This window comes from Anser cygnoides, chromosome 2 (genome assembly GCF_040182565.1).
Source record: "Anser cygnoides isolate HZ-2024a breed goose chromosome 2, Taihu_goose_T2T_genome, whole genome shotgun sequence".
NCBI lineage: Eukaryota > Metazoa > Chordata > Aves > Anseriformes > Anatidae > Anser > Anser cygnoides.
Genome location: NC_089874.1, coordinates 127,922,283 through 127,949,547, shown reverse-complemented (window position 1 = coordinate 127,949,547; position 27,265 = coordinate 127,922,283). Strand labels below are relative to the sequence as shown.

At 35.6% G+C, this 27,265-nt stretch overlaps 1 protein-coding gene across 7 annotated transcripts in view; it reads right to left on the bottom strand.

Moving 5' to 3' along the window:
* The window catches only part of C2H8orf34 (chromosome 2 C8orf34 homolog), a 220,264-nt gene that overhangs the window by 159,311 nt on the left and 33,688 nt on the right, over positions 1-27,265 (bottom strand). For 4 of the 7 annotated variants that reach the window (XM_048076998.2, XM_048076996.2, XM_048076997.2 and 1 more), the window contains exons 2-5: positions 22,253-22,400; positions 21,282-21,413; positions 13,624-13,752; positions 573-601 (exon numbers count right to left, since the gene is read on the bottom strand). In XM_048076998.2, coding sequence (XP_047932955.2) covers positions 573-601; positions 13,624-13,752; positions 21,282-21,413; positions 22,253-22,400 — 438 coding nt within the window. Of the gene's footprint in view, positions 1-572; positions 602-13,623; positions 13,753-16,550; positions 16,782-21,281; positions 21,414-22,252; positions 22,401-27,265 lie in introns of those variants that run through there. The other 3 variants (XM_013172492.3, XM_048077002.2, XM_048077001.2) reach the window with 3 other exon arrangements.

Below are 27,265 nucleotides of genomic sequence, written 5' to 3'. Positions count from 1 at the left end.
GATTACTCTTTCAGCATAGAGTTCATTACAGTTAAAATTAAAATTCAGGTACACTATGTAGCATATCAAAATAGTCAAAACAGAAGAGATTATTGTATGGAGCATTCAGCAAGAAATTGAAGACTGCTCTTTATGGCCTGTGAATTCCTGATCGGATCAAAAAATGTTCCTAAACATTTTCTCAAATCATATCTGACAATGAGAAAGCCACCCAATGACATGACTTCGTGAATTAAAGATATTCAAAACTTAACATTTCCAAAAGAACACCATTAAAGTAACACAACAGATATTAAGCAAAGATGGCATTAAGATCAAAAGCATTTTCATGGCCTCATTAAGAGTTCCTTAAATCTCAGTGAGATTTTTCTTCCCATAACTGACAGCCCATCCTGGAACAAGCTCTTAATGCATCAACATATGCAGTACTTACCCATATAGCTTTCCATACCCAAACTTCCTCTGAACCCAAAAGAACTGAAGAGTGTGTACCAGGACAGGCATATGTAGTTCTCATTGCCTAAAATTATCACAATCAGCTGCCTGTTCATCAGGCATACAGTAAATCTTACCTTATCAAGTTCATCAGAAATAGCAATGCCTGAAAAAAAAAATAATTAAAAAAAGTAAAAAATTAGAAACATCCTTTCTAGAAATGTATTTCACTGCAGGAAATAAAGAAGTTTACTCTGAAGTTTCCATGTTGTTCTCTACCACACAATGTATCATATTTTGCTGCATTAGTGAAATTGCCTAGAAACAATACGCTCTTAACTTTCTTCAGCTGCGATGTTACCAAAATGAATTATCAAAAAACTATGGAAATGGATACAGTAGAGGTGCTAGTAAAGCTTAAGTATACTTCTACCTGCTTTCTAAAATTAAAACATCAATTTAATATTTAAATATGGACACATTATGCAAATCTCAGCCTGACCAGAATGCATAGTAGCATGATACAATTACAGGGGCAAAGGGGCATGACCCTTCTCTCTTTTCCATGGTTCAACATAAAAGTGTTTCTATGAAAACCAAAGGAACTTAAAGAGAGTAAAATCTCATAAAATTTCACAATCCAATGCAAAACAGTTTTTCTAAATCCTCTAAACAACAACTTATGTATTGCCTTCATGACTCATGCCCTTCTGCCTGAGTCTTTCCTGCGTTTGCTTTCATCATGTCACAAAACTCTTTTAACTATGGCTGTCCTGTAGCACATTAGATATGCATAGCTGGTCTCAGAATTTATGACATATCTACATGTCTCAGTCATATCACATGGTGAGATCAACTAATCACACATTTAATACTATCATATTGAAAATTCTGATTTATTGAAAGCAAAGCATTTCCCAGGTTCCCATGAGGTTTGATAAGAAAGATTACCAGCATAGAACTTCCATTCAAAAACCAAAGAAAAGCATCTCCAGGTGGTGAAAATAAAGAGTGGAAGTACCCATGCATAAAAAGAATATGTACTTAAAAGTTTTCTAATTCATATTGAGTAATCAAGACATCTTTTAAGGAATGCAACTGATGATATTGCAAAATATGTGGTTTCAGCTGAACAGAGTTATTCTTTCTAAAATCACACTAAAGATTGCAACAGTAAAAGCTTATTTCCATAACATTTTTTATTTCTCACTATTTGGTATACCTTAACTATATGATTTTTTTTTTTTTTTTACTGTATTACATCATTAACTCTATGTTACTAATTCTTAGTTCGGAAGAATACTTTCAATCATTCAGCGGTGATAAAATAGATTACACTGAACAAGATCCATTTTGTCTAACCATTCCATCCCTCACAGCTATTTGTATGTTTTAAGAACTCAAGTTTTTTATTGAGGCCAGACACTACACTATGTCCATACAGTATAATCAGCAGGTTGCACCAACCTGAATCATTCAAGAGAACTTTAATGTGTTATGAAATCTATTTTCTTCAATCCCCAGAGCTGTATGGGCACTTACTAGAGAGCAGATAAATATTTTCTTGGAGGTAGCAAAAAAATGTAATTCAAAATTCTCTTAATAACAGCCCTGAAAACTTGATTTCCATCAACAAGCTCTCCATCGCATTTGGCTTATTTTGCCCAACCATGATCAATTCATTTTACAACCACAATGCTTTCTCCAAACATACAAACTTCTCAGCAAGTTCCTATAATTTTAAGACAGTTCATTTTGTTTTGATTTGAGTTTATTTCCTCAAATTAGAGGTTGGTCCCCTTTTCATGTGCTTTCACAGAGGATGCTCTGTGAATTGGTCTTTGAAACCTGGGAGTAAACCCACAAAAGAAGCAGGTTCATTATGGAACATAGAACGGCTGCTAGAATTTAAACTATGAATAAACAGGAGCAATTTTTCCCTGTGTTGATTTACTGATTACGTATATTTATTTTCATGTATGGCAAAGGAAACTACAAAAGGTAACCATGTCATTTGCAAGACTCCATTCCAAAAAAAATGACAAATGCTTTCACTATTCAACTGCCTATCTTGCTAATCAAAGATCAATACTGGAAGTACTGAATGACAAATTGGAAAAACTGCATGCACAACTATATGCCCCACCCAAAAAGATCTATTAGCTTCTCTGACTGCTACATGTAAACACATAAAGTGGGAAACATCCAGAGTTTGAAGGAGTGCTTTTATTACACTGCTTTTCTGCAGAAGTCCCACCATTTCCCCGGAATTTACTCTGAATTTAGAGAAGAGTAAGCTCAGTAATTCAACTTACCAGAATGCCTCAAGTTTCCTCTCTTCTAAATTGCAAGCAGTAGCTTGATAGCAAAACTAAATATATTTCTCAGATAAATGTGTAGATGTAAAGCAGTATCCAAGGACATCTTACAAAAATAAGATTTTAAAAGTTTAGAAAACTTATCTTTGCAATCACAGAACCAAACCTGAAAACCCTTTTTCTTTCTCTCTTTGATGTGGAATCAAGAGAAAAGAAAAGAGATTCTAAGGAAGAAATTTCATAAAGAGCTTGTTGCAGTAATCTTGGCATGGGGCTTTTTCTGGAGGTAGGATTTACCATACTGCCAGTCAAAAAGATCTCTATGTTATGGTTTAAGCCCCATTAATATTAACAAAACTCTATTAATTACTGGTAAAGCAACTCAATTAGCAGAGAACAAGACAAATTAAGCCATAAAAGGTGGGTTTAAAATTGCTGCTCTTTTTTTTTCCCCCAAGATTTTACTGCATTAGTGTATGCCCACTCTTATAAATTTTCTTTTGTTGCCAAACTAACAAAATGTCATTGCTGAAATTGAGCAGAAGCACTCCTCCTGTGTGCAGCAGACAGAAAATCGTAAGAGTGAGGTGATTTTTTGGGTGCATGTGGAATAATACAGGCTCCAGTTTTCACACTGTGGTTCGTCAAGTAAAAACCCGGAATGACTGTAAAAAAAGAATATAACCTGAGGATGAAACACAGAATTAATCTCATTGTATATACTACCACAACATTAAAAAGGGAAACAGTTTAATCCATAATCCTTGAGAAAGCAACTAGAGAAATTGATATTCATAATTACCATAGAAGAGTATTTAGGATTTCTATTATTCTCTTAACTCTTAGCACACTCTTGAGATGATTCTGTGATTCTACGACTCCGTGACTTTTTGGTAGTCATATAGGTTATTGTCAGTTACACTATTTTCAAGCAGTACAGTGACAACTTCAAAAACCATTAATTCCTACAAAATAATGGTAACAATGGTTGTTCTCTCTGATTCCCATAATTACTAATATTTTGAGATCAGAATTTTTCAAACAAAACTCTTTCCACTTTATTTTGTATATCTGACAACAAATAATTGGTTATGCTCTCTGTACCTTGTACAGTTATTTCCATTGTTTCTATGTGGCTTTCATGCAATAGAAAAGAGGAAAAATGCTTTTTATATATTCTAAATAGGAAAATGTTATTGTAAATATCACAGAATGCTAGAGACAAAGGGTCAGTGTATTCCACGAGAAGGGGCCACTTCTCATCACAACTTAATCCAAATCAACAAAAAACTCTAATACCAGAGAAACTGGCATACCCAGTTTGTTCAAACTTGAATCCAACAGCTTTGTTAGAATATAAGTTATTAGGAACAATTTTTTTCTGACTTTCTTCAGTTTAAAGCATTTAAAGCCTGACTCTACGTGATGCTGAATGTAGAGAATGGAAGTTTTAGGGCTGCTTCATCATTGCTCTGCCTCAAGCCACTGACTGAGCAGTGGATAAGAAGGGGACTGTTGAAAAAGTTCTTCTCCCTTTGTTGGGGAAAGTCTTCTGATGTCAAAGGCAAATCCTTCAGAAATAAAGGAGTGTACTTTACCCTTTCTCTCAGAGCAGCTGTTTCTCATAGACAACGTTTGCTATAGTTTTATATCATACTATGATTGACAACTACACAATAGTCCCACCATTCTTACTTTTTGCAAAGAAAAAGTGCAGTATTCTGATTAAAGGGGTGAGAGCTTTGCTTGCCACCATCAGCTTAGGTTCACAGGCAAGGTTTACAGTGGGAATTAGTTAGCTATCTGTCTGCCAGTTTTATGTCTGTAAAAATCCTCCCTTTGGTAATTAATTAAGGGTGTTGAATTTTGATCAGGCTTCACAAGGACATAGCCCACTTGGCTGTCCAGTGAATTACACAGACAGATTCAGGGCACTTGTTTCTACTTTTGAATGTAATGACTCTCTGTGCTATGAGGGTGCTGGAACAACAAAGTAATTGGTCTGAACATGCTTTCACAGTCCTTCAGAAATGCTCCACAGCCACAACTACTGCCATCTCCGATCAGTAGCAAATCTGGAGTGGGGCTGTTCATGCTGGCACAGCCAATCTCAATTAAAACACTTTCATCTTGTCAATAGCATAGTTTTTGAAAAGAATTTGAAGAACAAGGTACCTTCTGATTGCAAGAAAGTTCTGGCACAATAGGATTAAAGGAAACACATCTACAAGCCAACGTAATATAATAATGCAACTTTATACTTATACTTTAATTAGTATTATCACACCTGCATTAAGCAGATTCCCCAAAAGCATATCGCATTGTATTAACCTCGCAACTTACATTTTTGTTTGTTTGTTTTTTGTACCTAAAATATTAGACTGGTTGATTATCATGCCTTTAAAAAACAAACAAAAAACTAATAACAACAAAACAACTAATAGCAACAAAAACAAACATGGTTTATTAAATTGACCATACATGTACAAAACTCTTCTTTGTTCTTTCACAAATATCTTAGATTTCTGTTCCCAATCTTCCACCCCTATGGCAACTTTGAAACAGCAGAACAGTAAGAATGGAGAAATGAAAGTGATCATTAAAGCACCTTCTTTGATGAAAATGCCACCTCCCAAAATGTATCTGCACCATGTAATAATGAAATAAAATATATTTTTTTTCAGTTTATAAAGAGTATTTTCCACAATAAAGACCTTCTGCCTGAGACATCCTGCTTAATTTCTAGTTCATCAGGAATTAACTTTCTTTCAAAAACAAAAGAAAACATAAAACACATTGTTAATAATTCTATGAACCTTAAAAATGCCTAGCTCTTTCATATGCAGTTCTTAGCAGAACAGTTTCATTTGCTGCTGCTCCCCTGTAACAAATAAAACTAATGAAGTACATAATGTCTCTCCACTCTGTGGTATTATTCCTCTTTGGAAAGTGATTTTAAGACTTTGATGCTCAAAGTTCAATAACATAAAATTCATTTTCAAAACAGCAGGTACTGTATGAGTTCAGGTCTTTTTGAAATGGCAAGTCTTAAATTACCTGCCTGCTGCATTATTCCTGAGAAGCTTTATACTAGTTCAAAATCTTGCAATATCTTCATATTCTATACATACCTGAAACTATAGAACAGGTATTCCAATGAGAAAAAAGCTTGTGAAACTTCAGAGACATCTACCATTTTTACTTCTATTTGTGCTCCTTAAATAACTACAGGAAGAAATAACACAACAAAAATAAGCTGAGATTTTTCTAAAGACGCATATTTTCCAAATGCACAATGCATTCCTAGTCAAAAGAAAATAAAATGTTACTACTTTAACTTATGTTAGAATACCACCATTCTGCCCAATGGGAGTTACAAATAGCTTATGCATTTTCCTAAACATCCAGAAGATGGCCACAGAGCTCCCAACAGCCAGTTTTCCTACATAGCAAACAAAGCATTCTGGTTTTGATATACAGAGTTTGGAACTAAGACCTCCTAAGGCAATCCTGACTAACTTTAGAAAACTCATTCTTACGATTGGTCTAGGCCAGGGAACTTGTGGATGGCTGGACTGTCAAACTCTTAGCGCATCACAGGTTCTGTAACAAACTCCATTATTCTACCATTATTAATACTGCAGCTTTGAGCATAAACACAGGAATACGTATCATTGTATATCAACTGACCAGCAATTGACTCCCATTTACAGCAAATCAGGAGGAGCGTTTGTTCCCTTGCTGGTGGGTCAGGTCATCTCAGCTATACTTCTGTTTCCCACAGCAAAACTTCATGCACCAGACAGTTGCCATACTGCTGTTGGCAGGATAGCAAATTACTAATTATTAGCTCCTGTGCCTGTTTGCATCAAGTAGTGAACACAAGGTAAATTTAGATTTCCTATTTCACAGCATTCTTGGATTACAAAGGACAGAAAATGGTTGCTCTGGTTGCAGCAAACAAAACATTTCCCCCTGATTTGGAAAATGTACACAGGAACCAAACCAGCTCAGACACTTCTATGTAGGAACATTGTAATAGATATAGATTTGCCATTGACTGACATAATTGACATTCTTATATTATTTACATACACTGAGTCTTTTTACAGCTTTCAAAATGAGCCCTATTTCCTCCAGTAATAATTCAGTGATTTTTTTATTGCCAGTGATGCCATATATCACTATATTGTTAAGCAACTATGCATAAAATTTCTGTAGGTGTATCCATATTGAGTTAGGACAATATGCCTTTCAACATCTAGCCATACAGAAAAAAGGAAAATAGTGTCATCTACAAGGCACCAAATACTAGCAAAGCAGCACACTATACATTAGTACAGTCATCATCTAGGAAAGATGGATTTAAACTCTCTTTCCAATGGCAACTTAAAAAATAATAATAATAATTAAATCCCCAGAAAAAGAATTTGTGCTTCAGGCATGCAGCATTGTTATATCCAAATTTCTGAATGGCTCCAATGGAGAATACAAATTTCAGGATTAGGTTTAGAGAGTAATGAATCAGGCAAAAAGAAAAAAAAAAAAACAAAAATACAAATAAAGTATCAAACATTATGTCCCAGAAACTTTTCTAAACCGAGGTCACATCAGAAGAGAATAATCAGAGAAAGGTGTATAGTGCAGTAGGTTAGTTAATGTGAGTAGCCCAAAACAGCCAGTAGCAAAGAATATAGCCCACCTTCCTACTACCCCATGAATGCCAACCACCTTTATCTAAGGATTAGAAAGTAGCGCATCTGCAATGGCAGTCACACAAGTCCCAGTTCCACAATAGCATTAGGGAATTTTTTACCAAGCCAAATACTGTTTCAGAAAAGGCACTGTAACTCAGAAAGAGACTCTATTCCTGAAGCTTAGAGCACATTGGATCAGAATGGCAAATACCTCAACAAAGGTAATTAAAAATTTAACATCTGTAGGAAAAAAGATACTTATAAGTGAAGTCACGGTGATCTCCATGCCATATAAGTCCTACTTCATAATTGAATAGCAATAATTATGTTCACATTCTTCCCGTTTCAATCTCAGAAAATATCATTATTTTGTATTATTACTCATACATCACACTAAAAGCAAACGGATTTTATAAGCAAAAGAAGTATTGGATAACAGCTGCAGTACTGAGATAAAATTATCTTCCTTAAAGGTTTGATTGAGCTTATCTAAAAATGTCGATCTCAAAATAAATCACAAACATTGATCTCACACAAGGATAACATGATTTTAAAGTTCAGCCTGAACAGAAGAAAGAAAAAAGCCTCTACAGAATACTGATGACTAGCTTTGTGGTTCAATTAAGAGAACATATTTATGGCTAGATTCTCAACTGACTGGGTAAGTCATTTTATAGACTAAAGTGTATTTCAGACCAACAGCTATGCATGACTTAAAAATAAATAAATAAATAAATAAATAAATAAGGTATTAAGTCTTAAAACAATGCCACCTGTAAGATGTGAGTGATAAAAGTCTAGTAAGATGTCATGCAAGCTGCATTCATAGTTGTATCATCATCAGAAATATCTAGTTTCAATGGGAAATTTTAGAGGTCTCTGATAAATGTTAGTGGCATTCCATTAAAGTACATCTTCCATAAGCAGTCTGTAAATCATTAATAACTTCCTATAGTGTAGAATCTTACTAGTGAAAACCCATCCTAATGTGTTTCAGAGACTGCTAAACACATTGAAATAGTTCATGGTGTATATCCATCTTCTCACATCCCACGTACTCACAGGTTCATCCATAAACAGAACATATTTTAGTAGCTTGCTAACATATTCTGATCATTTTTTTGAACTAGTTGTACCGTTATTATGAGAGTTTTACTCTTGTTGCTTATCTTCCTCACCATAAGATCACACTTGTCTTTCTTAGGCTATATATAAACAGCAGCTGATTCTCTAACATTATAAGTAACAGTTTGAGATACTCTGGAGGGATTCAGAGTTCTTTCATTCTTGGAGATATTCAAAAGGCATCTAGACGTGGTCCTGGTAAACTAGCTCTAGGCAGGCCTGCTTGAGCAGGGGGTTGGACCAGATGACCTCCAGAGATCCCTTCCAACCTCAACCATTCAGTGATTCTACAATTCTTTATGATCCTCTTGCAACAGTATTTCCTACTAGATTGTTGGGGGCTTTCTAATGTACTGATTCATTGTTGATTACTCCCCTTCCAAACTAAGAAATACAGAATACTTTTTTTCTGTTGGCTATAGCTAGATACCATTACTTCTGGGGTTCCCTCAGACTGAGTTGGATGGATTCCCAAATAGCTTTGGTTAATGTTAACTTACTACCCTTCTTCTGACCTTAGAACACCCACTGAATTCAAAGCATAAGTTTGTTTCTTCCCTCCTAATTTGTGGTATACACCTGGATTCAACAAGAATCCAAACATTACTAACAAACCGTTGGTTAACTCTGTTAAAAGTCTATGTGTAATTATGAAAACATACCCATCTCATAGTAGAATACATTAAATGTCATGAAATGCTGTTACCATGTGTAAATGAAAACATCCAATATGCACTCAAGTCCTTAGTTGTTCACATAAAAGATGCAAAGGTGCTCATAAAGCAGTCAGACTTCATGCCTACTTTGAAGGAAACTCTTGCTAATTTGGTCCTTATTTCCCCCCACTCATAACATTCATAATTCACTGTTTTCCATCTCTTGTTATGCATCTTTCCAACCTTAGACTGGGGATTAAGACGGGTCTGTTTATGAGAAAGATCCTCAGCTATGCAGGAGATTTTAACTCTTTTTAAAAAGAAAACAGGCCAGAGTTGGAAATAGAAGAGCATACATGTGAAACAGCATGACACTTCTTATTTAGGATCAGCAAAGGAAGAAGTATGGCAATAAAGAAGAGTGGCCTCTCAATCAAAGAAAATGAAACATGCATAAGGAAAATGCAGCATATTCCTGTCGTTTCATAAACCAAAGTGTCTCCAAAATAATTGACTTGATAGTTCAAAATACACTTCAATGACACATAGGTGATTGGACAAGCAAATGAAACCCATGTTCTTGACATGGGTTGACCTCTAGAAAATGGTATACTTGAGTCACCAAGCTCCAATACACTTAGACCGTTATTATGGCCATATTCTTCTCAGGTCTCTCAATACTCAAGATATCTTTAGCATTGAGTGTGAAGTCTCTGTTGTTTTCTTGGATCTACCGGAGTACAGAATTGCTTACGTATTGTCTTGATGGTACTTGGGAAGATGATTCCAAATACAAACATAGTGTGATTCCAAATACAAACATACTGAACATAGGAGAGATGAGACATCCGACTGTCTGAGTCTCACCCTCCAAAGCTTTCAGACAGTTTTAATTTTGTGTGAGGTGCATGGGTTTCTTTCAAAGCTGAGATCTAGCAGTAGATGAAGCAATAGAAACTAGAGTTTAATTAACAAAGGCTGTGTCATCTGCATAGCAGGCAATGAAGTCTGTGGAGTCCTAGAAACTCAGTACAAGATCCAAAGCATATCTTTATCTTTAAAACTGGAAATTAATTCCAGGACTTAATGGAAAAATCATTTAATTTCAAATGGCCAACTTTATATGGCATTCTTCCCTGTTAAAATACTGAAAAATGAAATGTGTTGTAAAGAGCAATGGATAGTATGTTGGGATCCATTTGTTGAGCCCACTGCCTGTCACATACTGCTTGGAAACATGATTAATATCAAATGTAGCACTGGACTTACAGACTTGACATGCCTGTGGAATCAAAAGCAATGACTTATAAGCCAAAAGCAAGCAGTAACACAGGCTTGAAGATAGCTGTGGGACCTTGTCGTGGTTTTTGTAAAATTCACCATAAGGAATCATTGGATCTAGCACAGAATGAATTTCTCATGTCTGACTTTCAAAGCCCTGGACATGTCCCTTTGTTGAATCCCTCCACAATATTTGCTATATGCAAACTCTATTCCCTCTGGAATAATAAGACTAGTTTTATTTTCAAAATTATACCTCTTCTTTTTTCCAAACTTTTCATATATTGTAGCTTTAATTTTTATTTTATTTTTATTTTATATCATCCTAATATGGAAGGAACCACAGCAGAGAACAGATTTATTTCCTGAAATTATCTGAAAAGGAGTACAAAGACTGGAAACAGGGACATACAGTTTAGAATTAATCTGACACAAATCTTTAAATGATACAACCAAAAAGGCTAAAGTGAAAATGAGTAACAACTATCAAAGAACAAAAGTAAAGTCACAAGAAAAGATACTATAAACACATTAGGAGAGGAGGATAAAGTAAAATACAGAACTACTACATCATAGAGAAGGGACACAAACAATGGATGATACAAGGAAATCTCAATGTTCAATAGCTTCACTGCTTCAGTCTTTACAAAAAAAAAAAAAAAAAGAGAGAGAGAGAAAAGAAAAAAGAAAAAAAAAGAAAAGAAAAAAAAAGAAAAAAAGAAAAAAGATTAATTGTGGCCAGATGCTTAATGCTAGTGATTTTAAGATGGGAAAATTACAAGCCAGACGAGAGAAAGCTGAAAGATATTCTGATCATTTAGATACACTCAAGTTGGCAGAATCTTGTGAAATTCACTCTAAAGCACCTAACAAACTAGTTGAAGAAACCTTGGAAACATTAGCAACTGTCTATCATGAATGGAGGACAGAAAAGAGCAAATACCCCATCCTTCTTTAGAAAAGAAAAGGGGAAGACATGGGGAATTACTAATCAGCCAGCTTAAATCTGACAGCAGCAAAAATATTTGACAAAATTGCTAAATAAATTGTTTATAGATATCTAACGGATAGGAAAGGTGATAAGAACCAGCTGACACGAAGTTACCAAGAACAAATCATATCATATCAGTCTAATTGCTTTCTCAACTTGGAAACTTGCTTAGTGGATAAGAGGAAGAAGCAGATGTAAAATACTTAAGCTATTATAAGACTTTGTCTACTGTCCTAGGTGATAGCCAAATTAGAGAAATATATTCTAGGTGAAATCACTGCTAGGTAGATAAACATCTGGTGGGAAAAATGCACTTACTGAGTAGCTTTCAAGGGCTGGTTGTCAGATCTGAAATGGAATCATGAAGAGGTCTGACAATATTTCCATTAATGATCTGGATGAAGAAATAGAAAGCACATTCATGAAAGTGAACGTTACATCACGTTGCAAGTGAATTAAAAGACTCTGGAGGATAGGAGTAAAATTCTGTATTATCTTGACAAATCACCAGAAAACATCAAGTATTAGCAAGAAATAGCAAAGAATGTATCGTTTGTGACATAAATCTACAAAAACCTGACTCCAACTACATTGACCAGGTATATTCATGTTCAGTCCAAGCACAGGACTCAGAAGAGCTGCAGTGGTTTTGCACTCCAATTAGAAAACCCTTTGGCAAAAAGAGGCACAGAATGCTGCAAACTGTATTTTAAGTATAAGAATGTAGGAGCTCAGTGGAACCTACACAATATTCACAAGGACAGAAAAGACATAGGACTGAAGGGTGGATTTAGGCCTTTATTACTGAACTCTCACCTCTGACTGCTTTGTATTTCCAGACAGTGGATAAATAACTCTCTCTGAAACTGAAAAAAAAAAAAAAAGAAAAAAAAAAAGAAAAAAGGAAAAAAAAAGTTGCTTCTGAATCTGTGTTAAGCCTGGTTACAAGGAGAAAGGCTTGAAAATGACAGACTCACACATGTCACAGTAATACTGTCAGGCAATGCTGGGGCTGCAAACCAGAGATCCAGTCAGGAGTTGTTTCAAATCCTTAGAGGAGAAAAGGCAGATAGACCAGTTTATGAGAAATGTATTTGAAAAGAGACCTGTACTATACTACTATAAGTAATACAAAAATTTCTCAGAGTATAATTCATGTGATCAACCTAAAACATTTGGGAGAGAGGGAATTTGGGCAAACTAGTTTAGGGTTTTTGACCCGACTCAGAAAAACATGAAATCTCAAAATACTTAACAAAACAGATCTTCCATTCTTCATTCAGCTTTGTTTCTGATATCACCATCTGAAATTTCTTCATTGAATCAAGAAGTGCCGGGGATAAAATTTAATGAGAGGAGAAATTAAATATTTGTCATTCAAATGTCTCCCATATCCTGGCTCACAGACCACATCATACTCAGTTTTCATGTTCCATGGCTGAGTACTTTTCACACTTTGATAGTTGTTAGTAGTGTTTGTTCTCATCAACGTACTTCAGACTAACAACATACCTCAGAGCTATTCCTTACGTGAGAATGCTATTTTTAAATACTGCTCCTGTTTCACTATGTCTCTTAAGGGATAAACCTTGAGATTATTTTTTATAATTGGTTACCAAATTTCAGAGTATTTATTTAACATGCTTTAAATTATCTGAATTGCTTTTGAAAACTGTAAGGAATTAACTGGGATCAAGGATATAAAATACCTAATTGCTTTTCAGTAGCAGGTCTGATCTCCATCAATGAGGTTAAGGTTTGACAAATGTTTAAACCTACCTAACTGTTAACGCCCAAAGGAGCAGTCTCACTGCTGCATGTTCCCGCCATTTTCCTTACACCAGGTTCTTGTGTTTGATTTCTTTATGAGCTAATTCATCTCACTAAGCTAGCAGAAAACCAATGCAAGAAAAAAGGAGGTGCAGGGGAAGTAGTTTCAGTCAGCACGCGAGCTGCTAAATTGCCTCAGACATTCTGTGAACCTCCTCAACCAGAATCTAACTGCAGATGTCAATGAACTTACTCTTAATTGAATGGAAGACTACCTTCTTGATATATACTTCCAGATTACAATTCAGGCTGCACGGTTACATTAAAAAAACTAAAATCAATCAACTTACTGCGAGACAGATTCTCAAGGGCTTTTCCAAGTTTTTTGCTCTCTTGAAGAATATGATTTAGCTCATCAAAATCATGGTTCTCCGGTTTTGTCCTCCAATCCCATTTAGGATGCTCTATTGACCTTGGCACTAAATATACACAGATATATACATGAAGTTTAGATTTGGTAGTTCATACTCCTACAGCAGAAAAAAAAAAAGAAAGCTGCACAATGTGTTTACAAGCTCAAGAATCTTGAGTGGAAATTGCTTAATTATCCTATTTTAACAGCTGGAAATATTTTCTTTGGTCAATGTGAAATAAAAATGAAAACATGAACAAATGCATATGATTTTTTATGGCTGATGATTATTATGGTTGAATTAATCAGCAAACAGGAATAATTAATGCTAACAATTAAAAATAATAAAAGTAATGCAGAAACATAAAAATGAGATAAGAAGGTAGTATATGAAGGTGCTTCAACTACATCAAAATAAAAATATGTGTCTTAGGGGTCAATAAGGAAAAATGACAAAAATGAACGGTACTTTTGGCTTTGCTAGTCATTTTTTCAAAAAGAAAAAAACATTTTACAAAAAGCTTTCTAACCAACATGAAAATAAATAAATAAATAAAATCATAAAGTGTGGCTAGCACAGTCCATAAAAACAGTGAAACAAAACATATCGCTATTACTCAAGCTGTGTAGTCTTTATTCTGACAGAGTAAATAAACACAGTCTTTGGGAAGTGCAGTCCTGAGCTCAGTCTTCTACATGTTACCTATTACCAAAACCTTTGACTCAATTTTAAAATAAGTTTCTCAACTGCTGAGCTAACCTCACCTACAATAGCTGAGAAAAAGAGAAGGATTTCCATGAGGTGTTTCGGACTCACAGTACTCGGAGTTGCACTGACCAATGTGAGTATTTTAATAGCTTTTAGAAATTAAAACAAAAATAATGCTATGTCTGGAACTACTGCCTTCTCAACCAAATGAAATTGTTGTCTTCAAACACAGCATTACCACACTGAGAAATGCACATGCTGCCATGAAGATGATGATGTTTTGTCCACATTCCCAACAGAAAAAAACAGCTGCATTTATCAGTGGTTGATCACTACTCATTCAAAAATAACTTCAAAAACAAAACCTACAAAGATATGTCCAATACCTTCTTTGAAATTTTTATTTTCAATTTTGACAGCTGTCAACTAATCTATGCTTACAAACTTCATTTTCATGAAACACTAAGAAGAAACTTGCAGACTCTTGTAAGACTGCAACAAGAACAAAAACAAAAAGTGGAATCTTATGATCATTTGTAAATTCAAAGTACTTTTATGATGACACGGGGAAATTACTCTCAGACTTCAAGTTCTGGTAGCTATTGCAAAATATGTTAAATAAGTGCTGCTATTGAAATCTGCCTTATTCCTGATTGCCCTATGTGCAAATACAGAATCTGTTCCACTTTGGATCAACTCCAAAACGGAAAGTTGAAGTTCATTCAATAGCCAGATAAGGAAAAGGACAATATTATGTTTAAGTCCTTCTGTCACAAAGGATAGGATAGGATAGGATAGGATAGGATAGGATAGGATAGGATAGGATAGGATAGGATAGGATAGGATAGGATAGGATAGGATAGGATAGGATAGGATAGAAAAATGTGATTCCCTTTACTGTAGACATACACCAAATTATCTATAAACTGGACATCTATACAGAGTCTGATAACCCAGGGTTTATTCTGTAACACCTACTCAGGAACCTGAGTAAGTATTAGGAATGTGAATATATTAGACTGCAATTACAGACATTCTCAAAAACAGAAGACAAAGGAGGTTTTAAAAAGGACATACACTGAAAAGAGTAGGATGAAAGAGACACAGGAAGTCTCAGAAAGGAGAAGGGAAGTTGGAGTGAAAATGTAAGCCTGGTTCTGCATTGTCTTCAAAAAAGATGCCATGTATTTCCTTCTGACGACTGGCAATAACAAATGATCGTAGTTTCTAGTGAATAGAAAGAGACCTTAACATATTAGGGTGGTGACTGGCCTCTACTCAGATGGACAGCTTTAGAATTTTTATTACTTTTAAAAGCCAATCATTTACCTTATGATTCCTTGTTTTAGGAAGCACAACGTTCATTAGAAGTTATATAAATTTCTGTGTGACTGAAAATTCCCTCCATTCATAAGTAACTTCAACTAAACAGAACAATTTCAGTATTTCTCATCCTTTTTCTTATTTACAGAAAACAAAACGTTCCTTTTAGTATTTTTCTAAACTTTGCGAACTTCTAACTCTAAATACAAATATTTAGTAAACTAGCAAAGAAATTCTACATTTATTCTAGTTTTACTCACTTTAGTCTCATACTGAGATCACATGTGCTTTTACTGCCTACTTTTTCAGCAATCTCACCTTCTCCCTTCATTGTACAAACAATATATTCTATAACATCACTCACTCTAACCTACTTACTACCAGTTTGACAAAATTTTCTTTCTGTGTACAACACTTTACTGAACTCACCCTAGTACAGAAACTTCACAGTACCACCAAAATAAAAGCAGAAAATAATTTTGTACAGTAAAATCATGTATGAATATAGCCAAAGTTTAGAGCTTCCAAGTGCAGAAAATTTCAACAAGCTAGAATATGATATCATGTCAATTTGAGAAAAATGACATTTTTCAAAATACCAAAGGATAGATTTTTTGAGAAATCATATAATTTCAGAATAAAATTTGTCATGGGACCCATGACAGATGCTGAATGAATCAAACTTCAGTTACACTCAACAGCTGTGGAGCTTCCAGGATTAGCAGTTGTTTGATATACGAACCAACCTGCATCAGGAACATGAGAGTGTCATTACTTTATCCTTGGAAAGTAGGGAAACTTGCCCGAGAGATGATGGTCTGGTCCCTACTTACAGTGAAATGTTCCACAGACACCAGAAGGTTGGACTGTCCTGCATCTCACTGGGATGGTGGGATGGGATGGATGGTGGGAAAGCATTCAAAAGCCTAGTAGAAATTTGGTCTGCTTGTTGGTCAGTACAGTCTGTTTCAATGAAGCATTTTGTATTTCGGTGAAAATGTATCAAAACAGATATGCTGTCATGGAACACTTCTGTTTCAACAACTTATTCTGTTGAGCCAAAACTGAGGGGGAAGAAATGCAGAATTAGATCTGACTGAAACTTTTATTACTTCTAGAAGACAGTTCTTTTTACTTACCTAGTCATCCAAGTAATGAATGGATACTAAATTCTGGTCATTTAAAGTAAATGGCTTTATGTGAAGCATGCAGAACTGTATAAACACTATACGATCCTTCCTGGATATCTTTTGAAATCATAGAATCATTAAGGTTGGAAAAGACCTCCAAGATCAGATGGCCCAACTGTCCCCCAACCACCAATATCACCCACTAAACCATGCCCCTAAGCACCACGTCCAACCTTTCCTTAAACATCCCCCCCCAAGGGACAGTGATGCCACCGCCTCCTGGGGCAACCGTTCCAATGCCTGACTGCTCTTTCTGAGAAGAAATGTCTCCTAACTTCCAACCTGAACCTCCCCTGGTACCACTTGAGGCCATTCCCTCTTGTCTTATTGCTAGCTATCTGTGACGAGTCCGATCCCCATCTCCCCACAACTTCCTTTCAGGTAGCTGTAGAAAGCAATAAGGTCTCCCCTGAGCCTTCTTTTCTCCAGACTAAACAGCCGCAGTTCTCTCAGCCACTCCTCATAAGACTTGTGTTCCAGGTCATTCAGAAGCTTCGCAGTCCTTCTCTGGACACGCTCCATACACGACCTTCTTTTGTATGAAGTCCATCATATACCATTTTCATCTGCATTCTCTTCACATTTAGTAAAATCCATTCATCAAGTTCCAACCTTCTTCTTTCTTTTTTTATACTCACTCATTCCTCAAAATCATGTCAGATTTGCTATGAATTCTGTCATAAATCACCTGACCATTATTTTCTATTGGATAATAGTACAAGATCAGTATTGTTTTCATCTGCATATACCTGTCTTTTCAAAACATAATTTGCAGACAGAATCGGACCAATTACTCATTAAATCCTCCAGTAGTAGGTTCATGGAAAAGTCATTCCTATGACACGGCAAGAGGCCACTTACTCATGCACATACCTGCTCATTGCAGGAGAAAAGTCCTTAGACTAGGTGCTACATTTCACTAATACGTTGTACGGCCAACTTACATCCCAAAGAACAAAAACGGAAGTGTTGTTACTGATCATAAAATTACCCAGGTATTTAAATCTTGTAAGAGCATTCAGATAAAACTGGTTTACACAGTAGCTGGATACTAAAAGGCTAAGTGAATGATGGCCTACAGTACTAGACAGACCACAGGCAATTAGAAACATACAACGCTGTAAATGGGATATGGAAACCTGGAAGGAGAATGGTGAACTGAAGCAGAGTGAAAGAATGATCTGTGATCTGATTTAATATGAAAGTGGTAAAGAAATCAACCTAATTTACCTAAGAGTAGCTTGTTGGGAAGCAAGTCTGTTTCACAAATTACTTAAAAGTTTAAAATTTATTATTCTTCAAATACAGAATGTCATCATCCAAACATTTAATTAAACACACACACACTTTGAGCCCTAGCTTCAGGACTCTTCCCTTGCCATACAACAGTAGAAGCTTAAACATGGTTTTACAAACAAATACTCAGACCCCTAAGACACCAGGCTTTCCTGTTTGTTTGTTTCAGGTGCAACTGAGATCATAACAGTCAGAAGGAGAAACTGGAGGAATCTTTGCACTAAAAAAGATGAATATATAAGAAAGAGAGATCTGTGCAGGAATAACATGCACACTGCAATCAACAACAGCTTTGCTGAAGGTAAAAATATTTAGTAATTAAATAAATCAATTCTCCTGGTGTTTTCAAAGATTCCTATGAACTGATGGTTCTTCTTAACCCTGAATAAACTTACAAGTTCAGGATCATTTGAACAAGACAGTCCTTAGACAAAGTTCTGCAACAGAACCTCTTACAACTGATGGGTTCCATTAAATTTTGGTTTTGTTTTGGCAGCTTTGGGGGGCTTTTTAGGTTGTCGGGTATGTGCTTGTAGGAAATGCGGGGAGAAGTGGGGTTTTTTTTTGTTTGTTTGTTTATTTTACACAAATCTGGGAATAAATCTTTAGATCTCAACAGGCCCCAAATATTCCATGTCTTAGGTAGAGTCCTTACTACCTCTTTGAGGAGGTTTTGGAAACAACTTACATTGAGTCCCAAAAATGTTTTGAGGTACAAGCTGAAGGCACAAACCAGATAGAATATGTTGTGAAAGTCTGGACAGAGTAATGAATTGCTACTAAACATGATTGTTTTCCACTGATCTGAGTGGCTGAAAGGGCCACTGATTATGGTGTAAACCCAGCAAAAAAGGTCAGTATTAATTTGGTTGTTGACAGAAAATAAGAGAAGCAAGACATGACAAAAAGGCACATTGCTGTGATCGCAATTTAAAAATATATAGTTTAAATACACAAGAAAATTGATTATATGCTTAATGTATTTTCAAAAAGTTGAATAGAGATATTTGCAAGGGTGAACATTTTGTGACAATAACACAAGTACACAAGGTTTACAACAGTGCTATGGATTAAAAAAGGGAAAGGGTATAAACAGGAAAGCATGGAATCAGAGGATAGTTAGGCTGGAAAGGATTTCTAAAATCATAGAATATCCTGAGTTAGAAGGGACCCACAAAGATCATAGAACCAGCTCCTCACTCTGCACAGGACAACCCAAAAATCAGACCATGTCATTTTTGTTGCCTCTTTCACTGCACACCTTCAAGAAGAATTTGGTATGTCTTCTGTACACCCTCCAATGTAATAGTTGGAGATGACAATGACATTTCTCCTTAGCATTCTTCAGAACGGACAAACCAACTTCCTTCAGCTTTTCCTTGTACTTCATGTGCTCTAGATCCCTCATCATCATGGTGCACCTCTGCTGGACTTGCTCCAGTGCCTAGTGTGACGTACTCCAGATGGCATCTCAAAATCATCAAACACTGCCGGCTACATTTGCTAATGCAGCCCAATATGCAGCTTACCTTCAGTGCTGCAAGAGTACACAGCCACAGATGTTTAGTATTTAAGTTCTTGTTTACCAGCACCCCAGGTCCTTTTCTGCAAAGCTATTTTTAGCCATTCAGACCTCAGTTTATACTATTGCACAAGGCTTTTCCATCCAAGATGCAGGATTTTGCATTTGCCTGTATTAAACATCATGATGCTCCTCTCAGTCTACTTCTCAACCTGCTGAAGTCTTTTCTGAATAGTAGCCCTGCCACCCAGAATACCAACTGATTCCCACGATTTGGTCTCATCTGCAAGCGTTCTAAGAGAACAGGCTATCTCATTGTCCAGGGTATTAATAAAGACTATTAAATAGTATTGGTCTCAGTACTGGTCCCCTAAGCATGCCACTAGTGATAGGCTTCCAACTGGACTTTGGGAAATGGCTTGGAAGTTACTTGACTCACACCACTGAGTCTGAAGCACAAGCACTGGGAGGGAAGAGAAGAACATAAAGTACAATCACAGGAGTAACTCGCACCACTCTTGGCCACCGTTTCTGTAAATCGCTGTTACCCAGAATACACCGTAGATTATGAGTGACTGTCCACTTCTATGAATATTCCTGTTTACACCTGATTTTGACCTGCTGAGATTTTCCATTGATTCCACTGAAGTCTGGACTTCCCCATCTTGTTTTTTATAGGAAAAACAGAAAGCTTTCTTTTGCAATGTACTGTTCTCACCTGGTCCACCTTATTACACTCAAAGTTATTTAAAAGATGTGGCTATTATAAATAAAAACTTCAAAAAGCTAGAACAACAAAAAAATATAACTTTGAAATTTATTTTAGATCAAAAATATTGTATACTTACATGTTTGTATACAAACACTGTATACATATGCGTGCATACATGTACAATATATATTTTTTATTTTGTGTAAAAATACTCAAGCTTAAAAACTAAATTTCTTTAATAGCCAGTATACAGAAACCACTGTATTTCATTAAGGCTTGTTGCCTCTACTTTTACTGCTTTTATTTTACAGATAATTGACAATATTCCCTTCAGTCATTCTATTCCTCAACTGCCTTTTCTTTCAGCATACATTTAGCAACTCTCAGGGCAGTATACCTGTTCTGCTGACACTGTCCCCATATTTTGAATGGTATCTGTTTGTAATTCATGGTTTTGCATTGCCTGACCCACTGAAAAAAGCTGTTATTAGGATCAGTATCAACAGAAAATATTTTACACATACAAAATGGCAGTGCAAACTAACACAACAGATCAAAACTGGTATCTGAACACAAACTTCTGCATGACACCCAGATATTTTTCTGTCTTCTGTATCTATCTATCTAGAGTTCTATTCTATCTATGGATGACAACATAGGGTATTATTAAAAATTCATAATGCAAATGAAATTAAAGCAAGGCTCGAACTCTTCTAATGTGTGTATCTAGTCATTTCAACTGCTCACAGTTCACTTCACATTTTAAGCCTAATTCAACAGAAAAAAAGAAAAACAGACTATGGGTTTAGAAATATGCATAAATTAATAATGTAGTGAAGCTTACATGACTTGGACTCTGGTGACGGTGGAGAGATGTTGGACACGGCAAGGTCACTCTTTGACTTTTTAGGCTTCTTTGCATTTACCTGCCAGGGTTTATCATAACTTCTGAAATCTCTCCTTGTTCCTTTATTTTCTGTTAAAAGAATAATATCGAGCAATTACAATATTTTTAGGGTCATTTTTCAAATACTTCATAAACAATTAATCCAGAAAATTCTAGTCTTATCAATGCAAATTGAAGTCAGCTCTTTTTGCACGATAACTTTCATATATTTCTTCATTTTCCTAAACACCAAAATTGAGAAATTCATTGATGTTTTTCACTTAAAAACACATTTTTTGTTAGGAAGCAGTCTTTAACCTCTGTTTGTTCTGTAACATTTGACTGCCTATGCTTAAAACTTTAAATTATATATAAATAAAAAGTTAATTTGTCAAGCAATTGAATATAAACAACTGTTGGAGATCTATTACAGTCTGAAACAGATCATTGGTCAATTTTTAGATACAAACCCAAACTTCTAAGAAGAGCTTGTACCAGAATATCGAAGTTAAAATTTCTACTTTAGAATCATAGTGAATATTATTTCACTTTTTTTTTTTTAATGCTTCTGAAGATCTGCAATCATAAATTATTCACAGTGGAGTTCACAACATAGTGATAGCATCTTAAGTGCTGCAATGATAGCTTGTCGAAAATGTGGGTAATAAAAAATAAAAAAAAAAGAAAAAAAAAGAGCAAAGCTCAATAGCAGCTAACTTTCACACCCATATTCACTATAAGTATACTGCTGGCTATCAGCTCAGCACATCAAATTAATTTAATATCTACTGGACAAACAGGATTTATTGTACATGCCCAAAACCAGAGTAACACCTGCTCTGTATGAACATGTACATCCAAGAAATAATCCAGGAAAAGTGTGGGAAAACTATAGTGGAGACTATCCCTTTCCAGCATACAGAACATACCTGATGTTTCACTCTCTGCCCAAAGGGCAGCAGAGCCAGACAACGTTCTCTGAAGCTGACTGCGGTTCCCTTGTTTGGACTGAAGATGATCAATTAGAAATGGGATTGGCTGGTCAGGTGTCTCTGTTATCAGCTTTGTCATCAACTCCTTTAGAAAATTTAGACAAAATGAAAAATTAATGGAATATTGCACCTAACCTTATACTTACCAAAGCAGAGGACCATTAATAAAGGAAAAGCCTGTTTGCAGGTTTTAAGAAAACATTCATCTCCCCAAACTAATGCTAGCTTTGCCCAATGAAGTGATCACATCTGAAACTATATTAGCTTGTACATACATTTACCTGGTATAATTTAGACAAAAATTTACTCGAAATAACTTGACCACTGCTACTTGCCAGAATTTACCCAGAACAACCTGTTCAATCAACCATTCAGAACAAGAACCTTTTCAGCGCAGTAAGTAGCTCTTCTCTGACCCACATAGCCAAGTTTCTTCTGCACGGAAGTTGGTATATCAGGAGGGTTGATCCATTTTTTATTTCACCCAGACGTGAAATAGTGAATATACATTCATACCTGTGAACTTCAAGGTCTGATCAAACTGAGACAGCTATCTTTTAAAGGAACTCCTCCAAAAACTTTACTGTATAGGCACAATCAAATACTTTATTACATTGGTGCACACATGGATACAAAACCAACATAGGCAGGAAACCATTGCCACCCTATGTGCTGATACTTCCTTACTACTGATACTTCCTTACTGCTGGCCTCACAGGGTTGCATAAAGAGAAACAGTCTCCATTTGTTGCTCAAATTCTTCCTGGCTCCCTACACATGAAACACAGATTAGGAATTTAGAAGGAAGATGCCGCTCTGTGCTCAGCATGTGTTCTGAGTGGAAATCAATGACTAATGTGGGAGATGACCCTGAAATACACTTACAGCAATGTACAACAAAATCAGGACAAAAAAAAAAAAACAACACTCAAGTTATTAAGAGCAAAACAATCAAGTTATTAAGAGCATTACTATACTGGAACAGCTTGTCCAGAGAAGTTATGGATGCCCCATCATTTGAAGAGTTCAAAGTGAGGTTGGATGGGACTATGAGCAACCTGATCCAGTAAGAGATGTCCCTGCCCATGGACAGATGATCTTTGAGGGTCTCTTAAAGGGAGCTTATGATTCTCTAACTTATCTGCAAGCACAAATCTTACCAGAACTTCCATAGACTTAAGTTTCTCTCTTCATCATTTCCATGCACTGTCACTTAATGAACAATCTTTCAAATATTAGTAATTACTTGGTATTACCATCACTTAGTTGTGTTGGAAGAAGTCAGTTAAGAGTGAGCATAACAAAAATGTTTGTCAGTGTTCGAGAGGTATTTGGATAATACCTCAATAATATGCTTTAACTTTTGGTTAGCCCTGAAGTGATCAGGCAGGTGGACTTGATGATTGTTGCAGGTCCCTTCCAACTGAATTATTTTATTCTATTCTAAAAAACACTAAAAGAAGAGTAACAGCATGCAGTACTTGTAAGATGCACTAAGTTATACACCAAGACTTTCTATTCTTTTTATTCAAGTAGTGGTATAAAGAGTTAGGTATAAGTGAAAAATGAAACAGAAGCAAGCTTTCCATTTCAGAAAGAGAAATCAGATTTCAGAAAACAAAAAGGAGAAAATATCTCATCTTAAAAACACTAAATGAGGATCATCTATGATTTGATTTTTGACAACTATCTACAGGGAACCTAAAAAGGTGTAACTTCATGTAGACTCTCTCTCACCAAGGTAGGAGAAACCGTCTGATATATATATCATACAAGAAAAATCCAGAAGTTGGAGTAATTCATCTTTTGGTTGCTTAGCAACGCTCTAACAGCAAACCTTTTTTTTTTTTTCTCTGCCAAAATGCAAAATTAGCGACAAGTGGAAAGATATAATCTTGTGCTTGTAATGGGTCACCACAGCAGCAGGAATTCCACTGCAGAGGATTCTATTACAAAAGGAAAAGTGTCATTCTGTAACAGCTGACTTGTAATTTAAATCATTTCTTTGAATCACAGTCTGAAAATATAATTTTTCTGTCTTAGATTAATAAAAACAAGATGATAAGAACTGAGAGACATGCATTGATACTATTAATTTTTTAAGAGATGCATGGGTGGCAATGTTAATAATACACTACAAAATTAATGTAGCTCTAAAACAGATAACATGGAGATGCTTACATGTCAATATACAACCCATATTACTTGATTGTTATTATTATTGACTTACTTGTCATAGTAAGAAATGGTCTTACTATGGTGATGGAGAAAAAAAAGAAATTATGTTCCTTCTTTATAAAGAATCTTCATAAAATGAAAATGGTATACAGTTCAAAAAAAATAAATAAAAAAAAAACACCACTTATTTATGTGGAATCAAAGGACCTAGCTCCATTCACTCAGGCCTCAACCTATGCTCTCCAAGCTTCTGACAACTGGAAAGATAATACTCTTGTCATCCCTAGCAAGCAGGCAATTACAAGGAAATATGTTATTTGTCTGTGTTTGGTTGCTTGGCTAAGACACGGCAGGGAGGAAAAATTTCACACAGGCAATAAATGTACTTAGCACTCAGCTCACATTTTAAAACCTCATTTCACCTCCAATCAAGTGTATATTATAGTTTAGGAATGCCTTCATTAGGGGAATTCTCATTTTACCACCATTCCCTATTAAAAGAGAAACTGTCTTTAACTTCCATTCAAATTATCTGAAGTTCATTTGATGCTCTCATCTGTTGCTTAGATGACATCTTAATAGACAGCCGGATAAATGTACTCCATGGTACTCTAAATATACTCTTACAAGTTTAAAATAGTTCAAAAAAGATGACAAAAGTGAAGTTATTAAATAGAAAACCTAAAGTGTACAACAAGTTACAAAAATAAAATTCCTTTCTGGTTAGCAGCAGTCTGATATGACTCACAATGTGCTAAGTAGATAAGTTCTCACACACACACGAAAAAAGAAAACAGACCAACATTCTCAATGAAGCCGCCTCTGCATTAACAGCAGAATAAAAATGGCACAAGATAATTAAAGCCGGGATCCATTTCTTATGAAAAATTCAACAGATAAGTTTCAACTATGCATAAAAAAAGCAACGCAAGATGTTTTTACGTCTAAAAATATTAACTACATTTTTTGCCTTTCTAGCCCAAATTTCTACATTTTTTACTTTTTCCCAATTTCACCTAATTAAAAAACAAAACAAAACAAAAACAAAAAAAAAAAAACAACAAACTTTTGTCTACCTTTACAACATGTTTTTCTATATACAGTGTATCTTATGACAATGAATACAAAGTAATGGCAGATTGGGTCTCCCTGATGCCAGATGAACTGTCCATCACACATGATCTCTTTCCTCCTATCTTCTTTCCACTGCTACATCTTCATTTCAATCTATGTCCTCTTCTCGTCTCTATCAGTGGGACTCTCCTCAGCATCTATCTCCCTTCCAGCTGCATAACAGGTGAAGAAGACTGTTCAAAGGTCAGTAGATATTAAACCCCCGTGTACTCATGAGATGCTGAAGAATAAAAAAGAAGAAAAAAAAAGAAAAAAAAAAAAAGAAGTGAAAGGGAACTGCAAGATTACTACACACTACAGCACCAGGGTGAAGACATTAATTTCTGCTGCTTCCCCACTGTACTGCCCCAAATCAGGTTCTGCCCTGACCAGAACGTAAACAATGGGCAGAAAGGTGATAGAAGAAACACTGGCAGTCAATTTTTCCAAGAAGGTTAACTTGTACTGTACAAAAGTAAAATGAGTTATGTATACTTTCTTCTGTAATGTTACATTCATACACTTTTGCATTCACTAATTTTACTAAACTATATATGCTAGACTGTTTTAAAAAGTTATGGACATTTCCAAGACAGAGATTCATGCACATATTAAAAAAGGCTGCAAAAGATCTTGGGGGGGTGGGGGGGGGGGGGGGGGGAGTGAGGGTCCAAAGTAGTGACTTAATATATTAATTCTTTATAAAGAGAATAATTGTTCACTAGTGTGCTGTCCTGAGGTCCTCTATTAGTTATTCACTGCAGGCTCAAATTTTAATTTCCCTGTGACTGTCCATGCATTTAATACAAACGAAACAGTCTTCACAGTCTATTAATCATAGGCCCAATTACAAGAAGGCTCTAATTAGCTATGTCTAAATGTACCTACCAAGTTATTAAGTTAATTAAGAGACATTCTATCTTACGCTGTAATTGATAACAGTAACTACACAACAATCACAGGTTTTGCTTTTAACTATATAGACATTTACAGCCTACAGTACAGCATGCACAGATTTTGGCTGTACTGTGTTCTTACTTCATGGTTTAAACTGGATGTTTAAAGTACTCAGAGTGAATTGCCCTTGAAAGATGTCTGCCCCTCTCCTGATCAAATAAAGAGACTAGGTGACTTAGCTTGATCTTCAAGTTTGGGGTGAGATTCAGTTCAAAATTAAAACAATTAAATACAGTAGCCTTCACACAGATGTTAATCAATGAAGTCAAGGGAACCTAGAATGCTGCTCAGTTGACTAGCCAGCGTATATCTGATTAGGATAAGAAGAATTGCTCTCCAGGCTCTACTGACTGTACTGACTATTTACCCATTGACCACAATGGAGCTTAGACACCTAGAAGACATGCAGACATATAAACTTAGCCTTGGTAATCACTTCACGGCAGGCTGTAAGTGAACAAAGAAGATATAAAACTAAGCGAAAATCTGTGTAAGGAAGGTAATTTTAATAGACAGTTCTAGTGATTGACACATTTGTTCTCTAGAACCCCTTGCTGATTGTACAGTAATAACCCAATAAATTTTTAAAAAACAACCAAGGGGTAAAATTAAATTTTTCAATTCTTAAATGAGAATGGAAAGGTAAACATCACTGCTTCTACCACAAAAGATTATGTTCTATGGAAATGAAGGAAAAATACC